Here is a 21,896-nt window from a genome sequence, read left to right on the forward strand (position 1 = left end):
CAGTTCCATGTCACCAAAGGAAATGTTTGCATGTTTTCTTTGGCAGAGAAGAAACTCTTTCCGGCCTTTGCAACTTGTGCTTGATGTCCCCAAAGCTTGATGATGGCTTAAGGTGGCTTTTTACTCCTGAGAAGAGGCCCAAGTCAGCTCTGCCTACTACATTCACACCTCTTGTCCCCTCTGGGGCTGATAACCTGGCCAGTGTGTTTCCTGAGGGCCACCCTCTAGAGCACTGGGGAGTGGGGAGGGAATTACCAGTTGGGTCTTTGCTCTGCAGCCAACTTTGTATTTTAGGTTTAGTAATTAACCTCTTGACTTTATTTTATCTGTCTGCTTGTTGACCCTCAAGTCATCTTGTTGCCCCTGCTACTGGGTTTGGTTTTGTTTTTTTTTTTAACTAAATGTTTTCATAATTCTATTTAACCTGCCAGTTGAGTTTTCAGGAGGCTCTTGAGTCCTTCTTGGGTGCTGGAACAGTGCTACTCAAAGTTCAGTCTGCAGACAAATGCCTGCCAATGAACAGTGAACAGTTATGGATTATATAATAAGTGCAGAAAGTGAGAGTAAACATTTAGAAACTTTTAGAACAATTTGTTATTGCTGTGACATCCAAGCATGTAATCTTGCATTTTATAGAAAGTATCAGTCTGTGAAGGATTAAAAATAAAATATCTTGAGAAGCACTCTGCCAGATGTCTTGGTCACTATTTTATAGCCCTTTGGTTGGCAGAATAGCTGCTTTCTTAATAGCTCTTTCAGCTTTTTAAGATAGCTAATTCTTAAAAAGTGCTTATTATGGCCAGGCATGGTGGCTCACACCTGTAATTCCACCTTTGGGAGGCCGAAGTGGGTGGATCACTCGAGGTGAGGAGTTCAGACCAGCGTGGCCAACATGGTGAAACCCCATCTCTACGAAAAATACAAAAATTAGCTGAGCATGGTTGTATGTGTCTGTAGTCCTAGCTACTTGAGAGGCTGAGGGAGGAGAATGGCTTGAACCTGGGAGGCAGAGGTTGCAATGAGCTGAGATCGCACCACTGCACTCCAGCCCGGGCAACTGAGCAAGACTCCATCTCAAAAAAAAAAAGTGTTTATTTTGTGTCACATGGTCTCTTAAGAGCTTTATAATACATTAACATTTAATCCTTGCAACAATCCTATGAAGTTATTCCCATTTTATAGTGATGTTATAGAGGTACAAAGTTAGAGTAATGACTTCCCCAAGGTCATCCAGCTAGAAGGAGCACTTTCCAGATTAGAATTCTGATAGTTTGGCCTCAAAATCTGTACCTATAATTTATTGCTCTAACTGTTGTGTCTCTCCTGCCTTTTCTGAGCTGACTCACATTCATCTGAATTTACTACCTTATGCTTCCTCTGAGAGATTTTCCTATCATTTAATTCTTTACTAATGAAAGTAATAACAGAATTGATGGTTAATTTTATTCTATGACTTGAAGATTCTCTGGAATAAGAATTTTGCATTCATGGAAAAAGATTATACTTTTTTTTTTTTTTTTTTTTTTTTTTTTGAGATGGAGTCTCACACTCTCTCCCAGGCTGTAGTGCAATGGGTTCAAGCAATTCTCCTGCCTCAACCTCCGGAGTAGCTGGGACTACAGGCGTGCGCCACCATACCCAGCTAATTTTTTTTATATTTTTAGTAGAGACGGGGTTTCACTATGTTGGCCAGGATGGTCTCGATCTCCTGACCTCATGATCCACCTGCCTCGGCCTCCCAAAGTGCTGGAATTACAGACGTGAGCCACCACGCCTGGCGGAAAAGATTATACTTTTATAATTCCAAAGCTTATACTTTGTTAAGCTTGAATAGAATATTTGAATACCTTTAAAGAATTTAGTTTATCTGGAAGGAAACTTTTGCAATCCAAGATTATAGTCTGTTGTAGCAGTTTTTATAATGCATGCTCGAAAGATGGCAGAAAGTAATAACCAGTGTAATCAGAGTAGTTGATTACACTGAGTCATGTCAGGCCTGTGACATCAGAGGAAGATTTTCTGAAAATAAACCTCAGCTTCTGGGCTTTCTGCTTCAAAATAAGGTAACCCTGTGTGAATGGAAGAAAGCAGAAAAGACTACATATGGTATGATTCCATTTATGTGAAATTCAAAAACAGACAAAAAGTATCTATAATGCCAGAGATCAAAATAATGGTTACTCCTGGCTGTGAAGTTGGGAAACTAGGGTAAGACTGGTTATTCATTGGAATGGGAAGAAAGGAACCTTCTGGGGTGTTAGGAATATTCTATATCTTAATCTTGATATAAATATTCTTCAAGATAGTTATGACTTGTGTACTTTGCTATACATTATATGTCAGTGGAAAAACATAGCCCAGCATTTGAGTTATCTGGTAGACCCAGCCCAATGCCTGCCTTGTGTTAGGTCTTTCACCTATAGCCCTCATGCTTCCTGTTCATTTCTAGGCCAATATTGTGTATACTGACTCTCTAACTAGCATTTGAAGAGTTTAGAACTTTATTGAGTTTGTTTAGCATAAGTGCTTCCTAGGTTCAGTGGACTTTGTCCACTGTTTGTGCAGAAAATACAGATTTGGTCATCTGTCTTACCTTTCATGTAATTTAAGTATTGATGTCAGCCTTTTGGATGAAAAATAATTTCTTAATTCTTTTTAGGGTTAAATGGCTCTTTAGTTCATTCAGTGTTACCAATCACAATTGATTTCACAAATCCAGTTGAAAGCTGTTTAATATCCTTTCCTACAGATATACTTAGGAATTTCTTTCTCTGTCATTAGCTTGTGAATTGTTAACTGCCCAGATCCATTGTGTACCTAAACATAGCAGGTAGTGCTAAATGGTTAAGTTTTGTCATCTGGGGTCCAGGTTCTGTGAATGGAACTCTTGGAAGGATGTAGGCTCACTGAGGGACGAACCCTTTAGGGGACCCATTTCATTCCTTGCTCTGGTACTGCTTGTGGGATTCCCAGTCAGAATTATGTGTTCTCATGCTGTGTATCTGAGCTCTATATGGAAATTTCAGCTTTTTCTTTCCAGCTGGATGATTTTAGATTTATCTACTCTATAGATATTCTCTCTCCACTCAAGTTCAGGTGTGTAGTATATTATTTTAATGACTACATAGGTAGAAATGGTTTCTTTTTCAAAGGAGGGAGGATCTCCTTTATTCTTAATTTGTATCTGGTAATTAGTTAGGGCTTAAGAAAGGGGTGATGGGGCCGGGCACAGTGGCTCACGCCTGTAATCCCAGCACTTTGGGAGGCCTAGGTGGGCCAATTGCCTGAGCTCAGGAGTTTGAGACCAGCCTGGGCAACACAGTGAAACCTTTTCTCTACTAAAATACAAAAACTTAGCCAGGTGTGGTGGTGTACACCTGTAGTCCCAGCTACTCAGGAGGCTGAGGCAGGAGAATTACTTGAACCCAGGAGGCAGAGGTTGCAGTGAGCCCAGATTACTCCACTGTACTCCAGCCTGGGTGACAGAGTCTTGAATGGATGGGTAGGATGGGTAGGGTGGGTAGATGGCTAACCTAAACAGAACCTTTCTTGGTCATCTGTTTATGATTCAGAATTCATGTCAGAGATTGTAGCAAAAAAAAAAAAAAAGCCCATCTTTTGTTTTTGTAAAAAGCCACCCTGTTGGAGGCCATGTGATTGGAAGCAGCAAGTGTTTGTGGGAATAAGGCCTTCCAGAAGAGCATACCTGCAGATTATGTCAAGGATCTCCTGGGTGGTTTTTAAGAATAACAACTAGTATTTCTTGAGCACCATGCTTGGTGTTAGCTTTATGTAATCTTCACGACAACCGCATGGTATCAGTCCCATGTTATGGAAGTGGAATCTGAGGCTCAGAAAGGTTGTGTCTAAGTTATCTGTTGTGCAACATATCACTCCCAACTCACTGGCTTAAAACAACAATGATTTATTATTTCTCATGATTCTCTGAGTTGTCTGGGAGGGTCTTCTTGCTTCGTGTGATCTCTTCTGGGGTCATTCATGTTACTTAATTCAGCTGTCAGCCTGCTTGGGTGTAGGCTATCCAAGATGACCTTACTCACATGACGAGGGTGTCTTGGTTTGCCTCCATGAGGCCTGTTTCAGCACACGGTCTCTCATCATTGGGTGGTCTAGCCCGAGCTGCTTTATATAACAACTAGCTTCCAACAGAGTGAAAATGGAAGCTGCCAGGATTTTGGGCTCGGCCCAGAACTGGCACAGCATCACTTACCCCTTATTCCAGTGTTCAAAACAAGTCTCAAGGCCAGCTACTTTCAATAGGAGGGGGAAAAGATACTACCACCCTCCTCCCCTTCTTTTTTTGGTAAAAGTTTTATTGAAATATAATTCATGTACTGTACAATTCACCCATTTAAAGTTGTACAATCCAATGGTTTTCAGTATATCAACAGTTTTTCAGCCATCACCACTATCATAATTCTATAACATTTTTTTTCTTTTTTTTTTTTATTATACTTTAAGTAGTGAGATACATGTGCAGAACATGCAGGTTTGTTACATAGGTATATAGGTGCCATGGTGGTTTGTTGCACCCATCAACCTGTCATCTATATTAGGTATTTCTCCTAATGGTATTCCTCCCCTAGCCCCCCAACCCCATGACAGGCCCCAGTATGTGATGTTCTGCTGCCTGTGTCCATGTGTTTTCATTGTTCCACTTACGAATGAGAACATGCAGTGTTTAGTTTTCTGTTCCTGTGGTAGTTTGCTGAGAATGATGGTTTCCAGCTTCATCCCTGTCCCTGCAAAGGACATGAACTCGTCCTTTTTTTATGACTGCGTAGTATTCCATGGTATATATGTGCCACATTTTCTTTATTCAGTCTATCATTGATGGGCATTTGGGTTGGTTCCAAGTCTTTGCTACTGTGAATAGTGCTGCAATAAACATACATGTGCATGTGTCTTTATAGTAGAATGATTTATAATCCTTTGGGTATATACCCAGTAATGGGATTGCTGGGTCAGATGGTATTTCTGGTTCTAGATCCTTGAGGAATCACCACACTGTGTTCCACAATGGTTGAACTAATTTACACTCCCACCAACAGCGCAAAAGTGTTCCTGTTTCTCTACATCCTCTCCAGCATCTGTTGTTTTCTTTTTATTGTTGTTTGTTTGTTTGTTTGTTTTGTTTTGTTTTTTGAGACAGAGTCTTGCTCTGTTGCCCGGGCTGGAGTGCGGTGGCATGATCTCGGCTCACTGCAACCTCTGCCTCCCAGGCAGAATTCAAGCCTCTGCCTCCCTGGAGAATTCAAGCAATTCTTCTGCCTCAGCCTCCTGAGTAGCTTGGATTAGACGCACGCACCACCATACCCAGCTCATTTTTGTATTTTTAGTAGAGATGGGGTTTCACCATGTTGGTCAGGCTGGTCTTGAACTCCTGACCTCATGATTCGCCCACCTCAGCCTCCCAACATGCTGGGATTTACAGGCGTGAGCCACCGCACTTGGCCATTTCCTGACTTTTTAATGATCACCATTCTAACTGGGATGAGTTAGTATCTCATTGTGATACTACTATAGTATCTCATTGTGATAGTATCTCATTGTGATTTCTCTAATGATGAGTAATGATGAGCTTTTTTAAATGTTTGTTGGTCACATAAATGTCTTCTTTTGAGAAGTGTCATTCTTTGCCCACTTTTTTTATTTTTATTTTTTGCTCTATCACCAGGCTGGAGTGCAGTGGCACAATCTCGGCTCACTGCAAACTCCGCCTCCTGGATTCAGGCAATTCTCCTGCCTCAGTCTCCCAAGTAGCCGGGACTACAGGTGCACGCCACCACGCCCAGCTAATTTTTTGTGTTTTAGCAGAGGCAGGATTTCACCATGTTGGCCAGGATGGTCTCAATCTGCTAACCTCATGATCCGCCCACCTCAGCCTTCCAAAGTGTTGGGATCACAGGCGTGAGCCACCACACCTGGCCCTTTCGCCCACTTTTTGCTGGGGTTGTTTGTTTTTTTCTTGTAAATTTGTATAAGCTCCTTGTAGATTCTGGATATTAGCCCTTTGTCAGATGGAGAGATTGCAAAAAATTTCTCCCATTCTGTAGGTTGCCTGTTCACTCTGATGATAGTTTCTTTTGTTATGCAGAAGCTCTTTAGTTTAATTAGATCCCATTTGTCAATTTTGGCTTTTGTTGCCATTGCTTTGGTGTTTTAGTCATGAAGTCTTTGCCCATGCCTATGTCCTGAATGGTATTGCCTAGGTTTTCTTCTATGGTTTTTATGGTTTTAGGTCTTACGTTTTTAATCCATCTTGAGTTAATTTTTGCGTAATGTGTAAGGAAGAGGTCCAGTTTCAGCTTTTCTGCAGAGGGCTAGCCAGTTTTCCCAACACCATTTTTGAATAGGGAATCCTTTGCCCATTGCTTGTTTTTGTCAGGTTTGTTAAAGATCAGATGGTTGTAGATGTGTGGTGTTATTTCTGAGGCTTCTGTTCTGTTCCATTGGTCTATATACAGAATATTTTCATCACCCCAAAAAGGAGCCCTTTAGCAATCACTCCCCATTTCCTTCTATCCTTCCCCACTATTAGTCTACTTTGTCTGTTCTGGAAATTCTATATAAATGGAACCATACAATATTTAGTCTTTTGTGACTGGCTTCTTTCACTTAGCTTGATATTTCCAGGGTTCATCTATGTTGTAGCATGCATCAATACTTCATTCCTTCCTATTGCCAAATAATATTCATTGTGGATATGCCACATTTTATTTATCCTTTCATTGGTTGATGGGCATTTAGGTTGTTTCTACTTTCTGGCTATCAGGAATAATGAATAATGGCTGCTATAAACATTTGTGTAAAATAGGCTTCATCTTGGAGGAACGGCATGTGAATACAGGGTGAGAGGAATTGGTGACCATCTCTGCAGATGCTCTACCACATTCTGCCCTTTGCTCTCACAAATTCACATGCCTCTCATATACAAAATATATCCACCCTCTTCTAATACCACTAAATGTCTCATCCAATAGCTACATCAGCTTCAAATCCAGGATGTTATCATCTAGGTAGTCTATATGTAGGTAAGGCCTCTAACCTGCGATACTGGTCCATATGCACTAACTTTGTTCATGCTGCTTCCTTTACTTCCCACCTCTCATTCCCACTCTGCTACAGTCTATCTGATGCATCTCTGAGATCAAAAGAAAATATCCCTTCTTCCTTGAAGCTTTTCCTTACCTATACTACATCTCCAGTAGACTTCTTTCAGAGCCTTTCTTCTTGCTCCAGATTCAATAGTGTCTACCTTATGTCCAGTCCATTTTAGCTTTTTAATGTCTGAATTCAGTCAACCTTGCTCTTAGTGTTTAGGCTTTCATTGTTTGTTTTGGTCAAGACTCTTAAGGCTACAAGTGATAGAACCTCAGCCTTAGATATTAACCAGCAACAGAGGTTCACCAGACATCCGAGTAAAGAAAGGCTCCAAGATGAAAGATGGTGATCCAAACAAACAGAAAAAAGGGATTCTGAGGGAACAAACATTACAGGGAGAAGAAAATCAGAAAGTAGGGGATCCCTGTAATATTCTTTTTTTTTATTTTTTTTTCTGACATGGAGTCTCGCTCTGTGACCCAGGCTGGAGTGCACTGGCGCGATCTCAGTTCACTGCAACCTCCGCCTCCAAAGTTCAAGTGATTCTCCTGCCTTAGCCTCCCAAGTAGCTGGGATTACAGGTGTGCAGCACCATGCCCAGCTAATTTTTGTATTTTTAATAGAGACGAGGTTTCACTATGTTGGCCAGGCTGGTCTTAAACTCCTGACCTCAGGTGATCCTCCCGCCTTGGCCTCCCAAAGTGCTGGGATTACAGGTGTGAGCCACCGCGCCTGGCCTTCTAATATTCTTAAGATATATGGAAGATAAATCTTATTGAAATAAGAGCAGTGGTGCTGTGTAAAATTCACTCTAGAAACAAAAGCACTTAGCCAAGAAGAATGTGAAACTGACCTCAGCCTAAGGATTAGCTCCAGAAGATCCATTTGGCAGCCAGATCTTGCCAGACCAAAATTTAAGGCATTTGCTATAGGTGGAAGGTTGATGTATGTTTTGGTTATCTATTGTTACGTCATAAACCACCCCCAGTCTTGGAGGTTCTGTAATTTGGACAGGGCTTGGCAGGAAAAGTTGATTCATCTCTGCTCCTTGTTGGCATATACCGAGGCTGGAACATAGATAACGATAAGCAGTTTGCTGGGTTGGGTTTGTATGCTTTCTACCATTCCATATGATTCATAAAGTTTCCTCTTGGTTTTGTATTATGTCCAAAAGGGTACTCTTGGGTTGACTTACACCTGCAGTACAGAGAAAAAAGCCATTTGGTTTGGCCAGTACTTCAAAAGAGAGAAAGCATGATGGCAGACTGCTGGGAGGAGTCAGGAGGTACCTGACCTGCTAGTATTTCTGTGTACATTCCTAACCAGTGTTGGGCTTCTCCACTTTTACTGGCTTTGTTTGATCTTATTGTCCTTGAAGACTTGATTAAGTTCAACTATATTTTGTCAACTGTTTCAGTTCCAATGGAATCTTGTACTTCTGGTTCATTGTAACAAGAAATTATCTCAAGTCCAAAAAGAAAAAAAAAAATCATGTCTCGTATTTCAGCTGAGGTGATTGAAAGGGGTTGGGGTTGGAGGTCTTCGTCCCTCTTCATGGTGTCTCAGTGCTGCTATCAAAGCATGAGAGTTTCAGGGTAGGTGGGCTTTTACCTTCTAATTCTGAAATAATTTCAGACTAGGAAAACATTGCAAAGATAATACAAATGATTCTGTATACCTTTCGCCCCAATTTCCTCAAACCTTACATAGCCACAATACAATGATCTATGAGGCTTTTTCACGACCTTGGCTCAGAAGTCCCACAGTGTCACTTCTGTCACACTCTTGGTCAAAGCAACATGAGGTCTATCTGGCCTAGATTCAAAGGGTGGAAAATAGACTTCATTCCTTGTTGGGAGAGTGGTAAGTCACATTGCAAAAAGGCACATGGGATGGGAGATCTTTGGAAACACTACCTCAAGTTTCAGTGGTGACAAGTGAATTCCTGTTCACTGAAACACTCTAAATAACAGAACTATTTATAGATTCTAATAAATATGTATCAGGACTGTTTAAAGTGAAAAATACTATCTCTAGTCTTAGAATATAGGTGATGTGTCATTTTATGGATAGTCCTACGAATTGGTTAGAAAGTCATGGAAGAAGAGGTTTTTTTATTTCATCAATAATTAAAGGGACTTCCACTCAAATACCTTGAATCATGATCATCTGGGTTAATCATTACCCTCTGACTTCATCAGTAGGCAATTGCAGCTCCTTACACTAAGCATGAATATGGCTTCAGTATACTCCAGCATTCTAGGCAGGAACCATGAATAGATTTGAATTGTTGGGTAAGATGAACCCATTTACCATTCCTTGCTACGTTAACTCCCTCTTTTTAGAGATATTTAAACAAGCCCAGTGAAGTTTAGTGACTTGCCAGGGTCGGAGAGTTTTGACCAGAATATAGGTTTCCTGCCAGGTGCAGTGGCTCATGCCTGTAGTCCCAGCGCTTTAGGAGGCTGAGACAGGAGGATTGGAGGCCAGGAGTTCGACACCAGCCTAGGCATTATAATAAGATGCCACACATCTCTACAAAAAAAAAAAATTATCCAGATGTGATGGTGCTTGCCTGTAGTTCTAGCTACTCAGGAGGCTGAGGCAGGAGGATCACCTGAGTCCAGGAGTTTGAGGCTACAGTGAGCTAGGATTGAGCCACTGCGCTACAGCTTGGGCAACAGAGCAAGACCCTGTCTTTCAACAACAACAACAAAATGTCTCCTGATCCCAGGCTAAGTATATTAGGCCTTGCTGCTGTGATCCAGCACAGATTCCACAGAAATTCTCAAACACCCACCAAAGGAAAATATTTTTAGCATTCTCCCTTCCATATTTGCACTCCCCACTCCCAAAACATACAAAAACAAAACAAAAAAAATACCTAAAAGTTATAGCAGAACAGCAGTTTCCTGGTAGACAAAAGTAAAGTGGAGTACAATAAAGCTGGATTCAAATCTCATTAACACTAACCTGAGCAAATTATTTTACCTCCCAGCTCTTTGAGTGTGCCCTGCCTTCCCTTGTATGCTTCTCAAAAACAAGTTTTTTTCTTCTTTCACCTCTGCTTCCATTGCACCTTGAACAGTGCTGAGCGTGTGTGTGTGTGTGTGTGTGTGTGTGTGTGTGTGCAGTAAATAAGAGTTAGATGAATGCAAATATTACCATTTCAAAGGGTGGCTGTGAGTTCATGTTCAGTGTCTGGTCCCCTTGTCACTTTCCCTTGGAGACCTTTCCCTTGCTATTTAACTCCTGTGAGTCCAGATATTGGAGTTTTATATATGTTCTTCTGGGGTAGGACTGTAATATCTGGCAACATACTGATTTAAAATGAAATAAGTTCTACTTCAGCACAGTCCTTTGGGATGCCCCCATGGAGCTCAAAAGCCTAATTGGCCTTTGAATCAGGTTTCTAAGCCCGTATGTAAGGAACTACCCAGTGACCCTGGTTCTTTGTGATTGGAAGAAATCAAAAGGGAGTACATCTTCAGGGGTATCTTTTGGGCCCATCGGGCCATTGGCCAACCAGCAGAATGTTATGAGAGGCCTCTTATATTCCACCATCAGAGATTGTGGAGGAAGTGATAGAATGGCATTTTTCTCCTGCACACTCTTCTTGGTGCTTCATGCTTCTTTCATTAGTCAGAGGATAGAAGAGGAAGGAAATTTAACGGTCTGGCATCCCTGGCTAATTGGCTCTAAGTATGGAATTACTGCCTGGCTTGTTTGAGCCTTTTATACTTTCTTTCATCAGAAACTCCAATCAGGCATTTTTCATTGCCCTGGGAAGCCTTTCCAGCATAGACAATTCCAGTGCCTTCTTTCTTTGCCAGGTATCAGATGACAGAATGTTCCAACAAGGACACAGCTTAGTGCCACCAAAAGCCACCTTGGCTTAGGAATCTAGGTAGAGTTTCTCCAGTTCCCTGAGCTTCTGCTTTCTTGTCTTTAGAGCTGAAATTATAGGATTGTGATAAAGAATAAATAAAGTAATGCACCTTTATAGTTTGCAGCACCTTGATGAGCAGCGAGGAAGTTAGTGCCCTTCCCCAGCCCACACAGATTTTCTGAATTTTTGCTTATGGACAGATAGGGGTAGAGAAGACAAAGCTCTCTGGAAAGCAGGGAAAGCCCATTGCTGAGGGTCACTCCTGATCGGTCCCAACTGGTCTGAGGAAACTGGGACAGCTCCAAAGTCGTCTCTCATCTGCAGTTATGGCCATAAAACTGGTCCCCTCCTCCTGGTCATGCCCTCCTGTTTCTTATTCTCAGACCCCCTAATAGCTTTCCATTTCACTGGAGTGAAAGTCAGAATCCTTGCAGGGACTAGCAAGTCCCTTTGTGAGCAGGCTGCTGCCACTTCTCTGACTCCTGCCACTTTGCCCCGTGCCCTCTGCTCTGCCTTCCCTCCCTTCCTTACCAGGCACAATCCAACTCCAGGGCCTTTGCCCTTGCCATGCCCTTCCCTCAGACATCCACAGCCTACAGTCTCACTTTCTTTTGAGTCTTGTTCAGCTGTCACCTAGTCAGAAGGGCTTTCCAGTCACCTCTTGCCTCCCCCACCCCATGTAATATAGCACCCCCACTGGCACTCTCTGTCCCTGTTCTTCTACCTGTTTTCCCTGCCTAACATACTGTGTTTACTTATTCATTGGCTGCCTTTCTCTTCCCACTGGAGTATAAGCTCCTTGAAGGCAGGGATTTTTGAATGTTATATTCATTTCTAAATTTTAAATACTTCTTGAATGGTTGAATGTCCTTCTCTCCTCTCCCAATCTCCTTGAGCTGCACAGGGTATACTGTGAGGTATTTCTCCTTCAGGCCTTATCTTGGGTTCCTTTTCCTCCTCATCTCATCTGTACAGAATCCTGGGAGTAGCCCTATTGGGCTACTGCTTCCTGAGTTACTGTCATGTGTCAGGCCTGGTGCTGAGCCCCGGTTTTTTTTCTGTTTTTTTTTTTTTTTGAAACAGGATCTTGCCCTGTCACCCAGGCTGGAGTGTAGTGGTGTGAACAAGGCTCACTGCAGCCTTGACCTCCTGGGCTCAAGTGATTCTCCTACCTCAGCCTCCTGAGTAGCTGGGACCACAGACATGTGCCACTGTACCTGGCTAATTTTTTAGAAAATTTTTTGTAGAGACAGGAGTTTCACCAAACACAGCTGAGGTTGGTCTTGAGCTCCTGGACTCAAGCCATCTGCCCGCCTTGGACTCCCAAAGTGCTGGGATTACAGGTGTGAGCCACCATGCCCAACTCAGTTTATCTTCTAAATTGAGGATAATTTATTTAACTTTCCCCCTTCCTTTCATATCTCTGAGCACATATCCTGGGACATTCATTTGAATCTTTAAATGCCCAAATGGTGTTTTCATGGAATCCCTTGGAAAAGTTTCATATAGGCAGGGCCAGCATCTTTTAAGACTTTAGCTGGGTCTGTCAAAGGCTTGAGAATCTTGTGGTTTCTGACCCAGCAAGGGGGTCTGGGCACATAAATACCTTTTGCTATGAGAAGTGAGAGACAGAGCTCTGGTGGCCACAGAACTGTCTTCTCTGGCCCCTCAAATAGAAGACAGGCTGCTTATGAGGTCCTGAAATTCCTGGCTGTTAAAAAAGGCTCAAACATCAGCCATTTCTTTCAACTATCTCAAGCTATCTTTCCCCTACCCCAGAGAGGGTACTGGACTTACAATTTACTAGTCCTCAGTTTGGAGGGAAACTACCCTTCCTTACTTATTGCAGTGTTCTGTTGGCTACATTTGGCATGGAGGATTTGCCAGTGTTCTAGGCTTTCCTCTGATAGGTCAAAGGTTTCAGATTACCTGAGGGTAAAGAGGTCCTGGTAGGAATAATTGCCTCATCTGACGTTGGAAGTGCCAAAGTAGGAACTTAATGTACAACTCAAGGATTTAAATATTTTTTCTTCCCCCTTAATGGTTTTCTGTTTTTCTTAAAGACCAGCATTCCAAAAAACTTAAGAGCCTTTCATAGTCTGGCCCTGCTATCAGGTTCAGTTTCAGTTTCTCAGCCTCACCAGGCTCCCTCCTCCCACATGGCCTTTGCAAATGCCACTTCCTCTGTATGGCTGGGGGAATTCTTTGCTCCTCTCTTGGCTTAGGATAGGTAACCCCTATTAATCATTCACATCTGATTGGTACTCCTCACCTCCCAGTCTAGATCAGATTTCTGTCCTTCATGGTATTATCTTGATTTGTAATTTTATAATCTTGACTCTAGTTAAAGAATTAAGGTCTTCTCCAGGCAATAACAAATGCTGGAGAGAATGTGGAGAAAAGAGAACCCTTATACACTGTTGGTGGGAATGTAAGTTAATAAAACCACTATAGGGAACAGTTTGGAGGTTCCTCAAAAAACTACAAATAGAGTTACTTTATGATCCAGCAATACCACTGCTGGGTATGTATCCAAAAGGAAGGAAATCAGTATATTAAAGAGATATCTGCACTCCTATGTTTGTTGCAGTTCTGTTTATAATAGCTAAAATTTGGAAGCAACCTACATGCCCATCAGCAGATGACTGGATTTTTTAAAATGTGGTATATACTCTCAGTGGAGTGCTATTCAACAGCTCTTCAGGGTAGTGGTATCTCAGATTTTACAGCTATGGAACCGGGGTCTTAGAGAAGCTATAATAATGTCTTGTCTATGATCCCCTAGATCTCTGACCCAGAACCTGACATACTGACTGCCATGTATCATGTGGCCTCCCATGTATAAGTAAAAATTGTTTTATAACCTACTCTTCCTTTTTCCCTTGGAACCTCATTCAACAAATACCTGTTAAATCCCCTCAGTGGCCAGGTACAATGGCTAATGCCTATAATCCCAACACTTTGAGAGGACAAGGTGGGTAGATCACTTGAGGTCAGGAATTCAAGACCAGCCTGGCCAACATAATGAAACCCTGTCTTTACCAAAAATACAAGAATTAGCCAGGCATGGTGGTGCACACCTATAATCCCAGCTACACGGGAGGCTGAGGCAGGAGAATTGCTTGCACCTGGGAGGCGGAGGTTGCAGTGAGTCGAGATCGTGCCACTGCACTCCAGCCTGCGTGACAGAGTGATACACACACACACACACACACACACACACACCCCTTCAGTAATTTAGTGCCAGTCACTAAATATTACCATTTCTAATTAGATCTTATTCAGGTGCTTTGTATACACTATCATATTTAATCCATATAGCAGTCCTAATGGTATCCCATTTTAGAGATGAGGAGACTGAGATTCAGAGGGATGACATAACTAAGCTCTGTTTAAATAGTAACTAGCTGAGCTATGAATTGAACCCAGGTCTGTTTAGTTTCAAATTTGTATTCTTAACTACGCTCATGTGCCCACCACATAAGGATGTCTTGGTTAACAACAGATCACATAAATGATGGTAGTCCCATAAGATTATAATGGAGCTGGAAAATTTCTATCCCTAGTGATGTCTTGGCCATCATGATATCATCATAAAGCAATGTGTTGCTCACATGTTTGTGGTGATGCTGGTGTAAATGAACCTACTATGCTGCCAGCTATATAAAAGCACAGCACATACAATTATGTACAGTACATAATACTTGAGAATAAATGACTGTGTTACTGGCTTATGTGGTTTGGTGTGCAGTGGCATGATTATGGCTGACTGCAGCCTTGATATCCCCAGTCTCAAGTGATCCCCCCACCTCAGCCTCCCAAGCAGCTAGGACTACAGGTGCATGCCACCACAACCAGCTAATTTTTGCATGAGCCACCCTGCCCAGTCAGGAGTACACTTTAACAATAAAAAGTATAGTAAATACATAAACTAAGGTCAGGCACAGTGGCTCACACTTGAGGTGGATTGCTTGAACCCAGGAGTTCGAGACCAGCCTGGGCAATATGGCAAAACTCCATCTCTACAGAAAAATAGAAAAACAGCCAGGCGTAATGGTACATGCCTGTAATCCCAGCTACTAGAGAGGCTGAGGTCAGAGGATCACTTGAGCCTAGGGAGGTCAAGGCTGTAGTGAGCCATGATTGTGCCATTGCACTCCAGCCTGGACAATAGAGTGATTTTGTCTCAAAAAACAAACAAAAAAAACAAACCTATATATAAATATATATATATATATATAGAGAGAGAGAGAGAGAGGGAGAGAGAGAGAGAGATCTCCTACTTATTTTTTTTTTTTAAGTTAACTGTAAAACAGCCTCAGGCAGGTCCTTCAGGAGACATTTCAGAAGAAGTCATTGTTATCATAGAGATGAGAGTTCCATGTATGTTATTACCTCTGAAGACCTTCAGTGGCACAAGATGTAGAAGTGGAAGACAGTGATGTTAATGATCCTGACCTTGTGTAGACTTAGGCTAATGTGTGGGTTTGTGTTTTAGTTTTTAATTAAAAAGTTTAAAAATTAAAAATTAAAAATAGAAAAAACTTATAGAATAAGGGTATAAAGAAAAAAGTTGTATAGCTTTATAATATCTTTATGTTTTAAGCAAAGTGTTGATAGAGTCAAAAAGTTAAAAAAAAATTTTCAAAGTTACAATAAGCTAAGGTTAGTTATTGAAGAAAGAAATTTGTTTTATAAATTTAGTATAGCCTAGGTAAACGGTATATAGTATAAGTGTTCAGTGTATATGAAGTCTGCATGAGGGTATAGTAATGTCCTAGGCTTTCACGTTTACTCACTGACTCACTTAGAACAACTTCCAGTCCTGTAGGCTCCATTCATGGTAAGTGCTCTTTATATGTCTACCAGTTTTTATCTTTTATACCATATTTTTACTGTACTTTTTCTATGTTTAGATACATAAACGCTTACCATTGTTTAAAATTGCCTACAGTATTCAATATAGTAACATGCTGTACACGTTTGTAGCCTAGAAGTAATAGGGATACTATATACCCTAGGTGTGCAGTAGGCTATACCACCTAGGTTTGTGTAAGTACACTATGATGTTCATATAATGACAAAATTGTCTAACAATGCATTTCTCAGAACATATCTTCATCACTGAGAGGTGCATGACTATATTGTGCTGTTTTGTATTCTGCTAGAGAATATCCTTAAAATACTTCAAACATGGCCGGGCGCGGTGGCTCAAGCCTGTAATCCCAGCACTTTGGGAGGCCGAGGCAGGTGGATCACGAGGTCAAGAGATCAAGACCATCCTGGTCAACATGGTGAAACCCCGTCTCTACTAAAAATACAAAAAATTAGCTGGGCATGGTGGTGCATGCCTGTAATCCCAGCTACTCAGGAGGCTGAGGCAGGAGAATTGCCTGAACCCAGGAGACAGAGGTTGCGGTGAGCCGAGATCGCGCCATTGCACTTCAGCCTGGGTAACAAGAGCGAAACTCCGTCTCAAAAAAAAAAAAAAAAAAAAATACTTCAAACTTAACTGTAGCACACATTGTTAGCAGTGGTAAAGGAGGAGGAGTCTGTGGGTAAGATGAGTTTTCTCTGGTGGTACTACTCAGTTGCAACTCTCTTCACAAAAGCAGATGAGAAAGATTTTAGTGAATGTATTTAGCACCATCTTAGGCTCTCATTCTTTCTGACATAGGGCCTTAACTTCACAGATCTGCTCAGTTAGGCCTAGCACTTCGATGATGGTCTCCCTATTGACTGCACCAATGCTAGGTCTCGTGGATCTGTGTGTCATGTGATGACAGTGTGGTCATGACACTAGGGGACTATAGACTCCTAAAGATGTCCTTGGATTTTTCCATCTTCTTGGGGATAGAGATACAATCTGTTTTGGCTAAGTACTTTATGTAGAATGTTCTTTTTTGCCTTTTTAAAAGCCTTGGTTTGCCAGGCACTCAGAGGTAATGGAGTGTGGAAAGACAACTGCTCTTTGCAGTTCCAATTGACTCAACTGGCTTATGGGATGTTTCTCTGTGCTTGAGGGCCGAGAACAGGCTAGGTTGTCCAGACCTGGCTGGGCTGGGGAAACAAGGTATTTTGAAGTCTGCTGCTTCCAGACCAAATGGTCCTGCTTCATTGTTCTTAGCCCCTTTCCACCCATGTGCAGCCTGAGTTTTCTGCTCTGATACTACTTTTCCAGTCTTGAAAATATGACACACATATTCCCATTACCTCTTGCATAGCTTTCTTCAGTTAGGTTGTTATAAACAATGAGAACATTGGTTTGGTGGGCAAGGAAAAGAAGACTACTTTGGGTGAAACTCAGCTAAGGGAAATTGGAAGGTGCAGGCAGGATAGAGTAGGACAGTCTTAGAAGGACTGGTGCTAAACAGACATTGTCAGGACCTCCCTGTGTCAGCTGCACTCTGCAGAGCAAGTCCAGTGCTGCAGGTCATTGGTGTAGGGAACATCCAGGGTGACAGGGATCTTCCCCTTGGATATATTCTTCCCAGTAGTCATGAGGCATTAGCTTAATGCTATACAGGAAGGGCCTAGGCTCCAGGGCCTGTGCATAGGGTGGTGTGTCTCTTACCACCCCAGCTGCCTGCATGGCACAGTGCCCATAGGCACCTAGTGCCATCTTCCCAGTGGTCGGTGTGGTTAGCCACAGGGGAAACTTGAGAAGGAACCTCTTGAAGACTGATAACTTTTCATTCTCTTAAGATTCCCATAGATTTTCATGGAAGTAACTCTCAGGAGAACTGTCTATAGTAGTAGAATGTGGCACCTTTTAAAAAATCAATTATATTCTGCTTATATTGTGGCTCCTTGGAGCCACAGAGTTGAGATGCCCTAAAAATCAGGACATGACATAGAATAGATTGTAAGTAAAATGCTGAAAATGAAGATAGCAGGGATTTGTGTCTTTATCATTGGATGAGAACTTAGTCCAGCAAACAGTAACACAAGTGTGAGGGCCAAGTCTGGAGTGATCAGTGGTCCAGAAAACCTGGTTTCTTCCAAACCCCTACGTTGTTCAGTGCTGATAATACGCCAAAGTTCCTGTTCTTGGGTTACACCCAGGCTCTCACACAGAGAAACCTGGCCACTCTTTAGAAAATAACTTTTAAATTACAGAAACATTTTTCCTTTGAGAAAGTAAATAATATGCATAATTTTGCTCCCCAGAGATAGCAGTTCACATTTTGGTATAAATGTTGTGATATAGCCCTTTTAAAATTCATCTAGTGCATTAGTCTCTGTCCCGAGGATGTATTTGCAGCTAATATAATGCTACATAAAAGTGTTGCTAGTATATTAGTGTAGGGTGGGAAATAAAAAAAATAAAGTGTTGTTTAGTGTATTGTTTTGTGTGTATGTGTGTGTTTTTAACTTTAAAAAGTCTGTATATAAAAAAAAAAAGTCTGTATAGGCGAGGCTCGATGACTCATGCCTATAATCCCAGCACTTTCAGAGGCCAAGGTGGGTAGATCACTTGAGCCCATGAGTTTGAGACTAGCCTGGGCAACATAACAAAACCCTGTCTCTACAAAAAATTAGGTGGGCATGGTGGCATGTACCTGTAGCTGTTTGGGAGGCTGAGGCCAGAGAATCACTTGAGCCCAGGAGGTTGAGGCGGCAGTGAGCTGAGATCACACCACTGCACTCCAGCTTGGGTGGCAAAATGAGACCCTGTCTCAAAAAAAAAAAAAAAAGTTTGTATAACTTTATATAGTCTGTATATCCTTGGCTGTATCTCAGTCTCTTAGAATATGTAAGTCTTAAGGAGTGGTTATCAGATTTCACTGAGGTCTCCATTTCAGATGTTAGTATCACATGGTTGACAGCATGCTGGGTTTTTTGCCCACAGAGAGGTTAAGGGACTTACATATTACTAAACTGATTAACCCAGGTATGTTACTCATAATCTCTGAATCCAGTGATTAGCCCAGCGATAACACAAGTGTGAGGGCCAAGTCCAGAGCTGTAAGAGCTAGACCTCTGGGGATACAGAGCTGAAGAAGACCTAACTCCTGCCCTGTGAGCTGAACTGGCAGTCTGGCAGGGGATGGGGGTTCATGGAGACAGACCCAGTGAGCAGATCATCGCAGTGTTTGAGTAGCCTGCCCTGGTCTTCTGCTGTTCCAGGTTTACCCTGGCTCTCTGAGGGAGTGGGTTCCTTCTCCAGGAAATGCTTGCTTTCCTATCAACTCCTGTGGAAAATCTTATCAGCCTGTACCAGGAAACTTGCTGCTTGTATGTTGTCAGGGCTGAAGTGCTTTTGGTCTCCAGAGACTAATAATGCTCCCCTCCTTTTCTCTCCCTGCTAGGCTCAGTGGCCTTTTCCTCATTTGATCAAGGGTACCTTGTGTAGCCAGGCTGGGATCCTGATTGGAAGAGGTAGCATACTCCTAAGGTTGCTCAGATCCATCCTCAGGCTTTTAGACTTAGAGGGCTTTATGGAGACGGAGTAGAGCCCTCTTCCCCGCCCCTCCCACCACACAGAGAGAGAGAGAGAGAGAGAGAGAGAGAGAGGGAGAGAGAGAGAGAGAGAGAGCGCGCGCACGCACACATGTTCTTGTTCTGGGGGTTGTACCTGAGCTTTCTCTTGGCGTTCTAGTCATCAGGCCCTTTCCCCAGGAACACATTTGCTTAAAGACTGTAACTTGGGAACAGCTTAGAAAAGATTTTGATGGTTTTCAATTGCATTTTCCTTAGGGAAAAAAAAATCTCCATTAGACATTTTTCTTTCGTTTTTAAGTAGTGCCTTGGTTTCCTCTGAGCTTTTCCATTTACCCTTAAAATGAGTCTATTTGCTAGCCTGGGATACCTTTTCAGCCTGGAGAATTTTAGAGAGTGCAAGATTATATTGTGAGTTGTTCTTAATGGGTAAAAATGAATTTTTGCTTTTGGGGAGAATGTATATCATGGGTAGTTTGTTTATGAAGGATCAATATTCCTCTCCCCTCCTCCTGAGCCTCCAAAAACGCCCTTTCCAAGTAGCCTCAGGCAGCTAGTAGGTAACCATGAACTCCCCAGGGCTGTGGGCAAGATGTCCTGGAGCTGCAGATTTGAAGCCTCTGTGAAAAAGGTGTATTCTGTGGCTACAGGGCCCACGCCCCCTGGCCTAGCTAGACCCAGGACCCTGAGCTCCCTTTGCTTGCTTGACTGTCTTCCAAGATCTTCTCCCAAGCAGATTATTCCCTTTGGAATAAATTGATAGCCCTGATATCAAGGACTGCCTTCAGCCACTTTCTAGAAAATTCAGGGTATGCCAAGATCTCTTTTGAAGGGTTTGACCTGACAAAAGTGGAGTGACTCCCTTTCTTAAGAACTTTAGAGCAATTGGGTCTCATATTTTTCCTTATCAGTGCTTTGCAGTTGCTTCAGAGTGTAGCCAGCTAAGCCCTTACCTGCAGTTTCTTTATAAGACAAGCTTTTCCAACTGAGGTTAGGAGTGCAAGGCAGATTATTTGTGTATTCACTCATTCATTTAGTGTCCTGTGTGCCAGGCCTACTGAGTGCCCTGTGGTAGGCTGTGAGCATAGAGTGCTAAGTGGCATTGCAGTCCTCAGCATTTTTATCCAGATAAAATTAGGAGCTGAGGGTCCCTAGGGTTTATGTTGGAGGTCAAAAGGAATTGCTAAATAGGACCATTTCCATTTCCCTGTTCAGTCGTGGGAGAAGAGTGGTGATGGTGGGAGTTGATAGAAGTGTTTCTTGGTGTTAGCCCGCTCCCTGCTCAAGCTCACGGATATGGTCGGTGTCATAATAAGGATGGCTGTGGTTGTGAATATCACTAGGAGGTGGTGCCCCTGACCCTCTGGGATTATCAATTTAGATCCTAGCATCCACAAGGAGTTGGACTAAGGCAGTACCTTATATAAATAGACACCTCTTTTTTTCCCCATTTCCATGTCTTTGGTTCATTTTTCAAAAAGACTCCAATTCATTGTATAAAATGCAACTGTCTCTAGGGTGTACCAGCTCTATCAAATGCCCATGTTGCTTCCTGGTGTCTTAGCCATTGGGAAGCCCTGCCTTCCATTCTTCAGGTCTCTGTTGTGGGAGCAATAGTAGCAACTACAGTATACTGAATACCTGCTGTATATTAGTCACTGGCCTGTGTGGATTAACTCATCAAATTCTTGAAGAACCCAATAAGGGAATAGGTGCTAATCTCATCCCCATTTTACAGGCAAGGAAACTAAAGCTGGAAGAGGTTGTCACACCCTCAAGATGGCACTAAGGTTAGACTCTAGGGCGTTCCAACTCTAGCACTGCCTCTCTTTGCTTTTGCCCTGTGTTCTTTTGTGGGCTGCCAGGCCCAAGAGGTTTGGTCTGCTTATGCTGTGATATGGACAGATAATGACAACAGTGTTGCAAATACACTATCCAGGAGTGTACCCTCGGCCAAGTGTATTGTATACTGGGCTTTTGGAATTTGCTGAGAGTCCTTCTGCTCTTTTAGTTCTCCAAATTGGTAGTGTTGTAAATAAAACCACCACTTTGGCAGCTGAACTCTGCTGGATGGGGAGAAATCAGATGCCCTCTGGCCTTCCTGGCATATTTTTGGAGGGTCTCTTCATAACTGCTCCACCTACAAGGCCAACCCTACTTAGTTTTCCACCTTAGGGTTTTCATGGCAAGAGGCTGATCATGACTGTGGAGACTTTTTAAACCTGACTTCAGTGACAAGCTGGCCAACCCTGATAGAGTTGACCATGGAAGGGAGTTGTTTCCCTAAACTCTGGCCCTGTCTCCCAGGGCCAGAGTCCTAGTCACAGTCATAAAAACCGGGCCACCATTTCTGTCTCCTTTTCTCCACTGGTGAAGTCTCTGGCCTCACATTTGCCATATAATCACATCTCGGTGGGTAAAGTGGGATTTTCAGGACCAT

General features: G+C 42.5%; 1 protein-coding gene across 6 annotated transcripts in view; it reads left to right on the top strand.

Moving 5' to 3' along the window:
- The window catches only part of CYSTM1 (cysteine rich transmembrane module containing 1), a 66,300-nt gene that overhangs the window by 20,604 nt on the left and 23,800 nt on the right, over nucleotides 1-21,896 (top strand). The window contains exon 3 of one of the 6 annotated variants that reach the window (XM_032250408.1): nucleotides 19,327-19,396. The exons of 4 other annotated variants lie outside the window; for them this stretch is intronic. In XM_032250408.1, coding sequence (XP_032106299.1) covers nucleotides 19,327-19,370 — 44 coding nt within the window. In that variant the 3' untranslated portion in view covers nucleotides 19,371-19,396. Of the gene's footprint in view, nucleotides 1-46; nucleotides 765-19,326; nucleotides 19,397-21,896 lie in introns of those variants that run through there. One more of the 6 variants, XM_032250409.1, reaches the window with a different exon arrangement.

The sequence above is a fragment of the Sapajus apella genome, unplaced genomic scaffold (assembly GCF_009761245.1).
Source record: "Sapajus apella isolate SASKATOON/1434 unplaced genomic scaffold, GSC_monkey_1.0 scaffold71, whole genome shotgun sequence".
Classification (NCBI taxonomy): domain Eukaryota; kingdom Metazoa; phylum Chordata; class Mammalia; order Primates; family Cebidae; genus Sapajus; species Sapajus apella.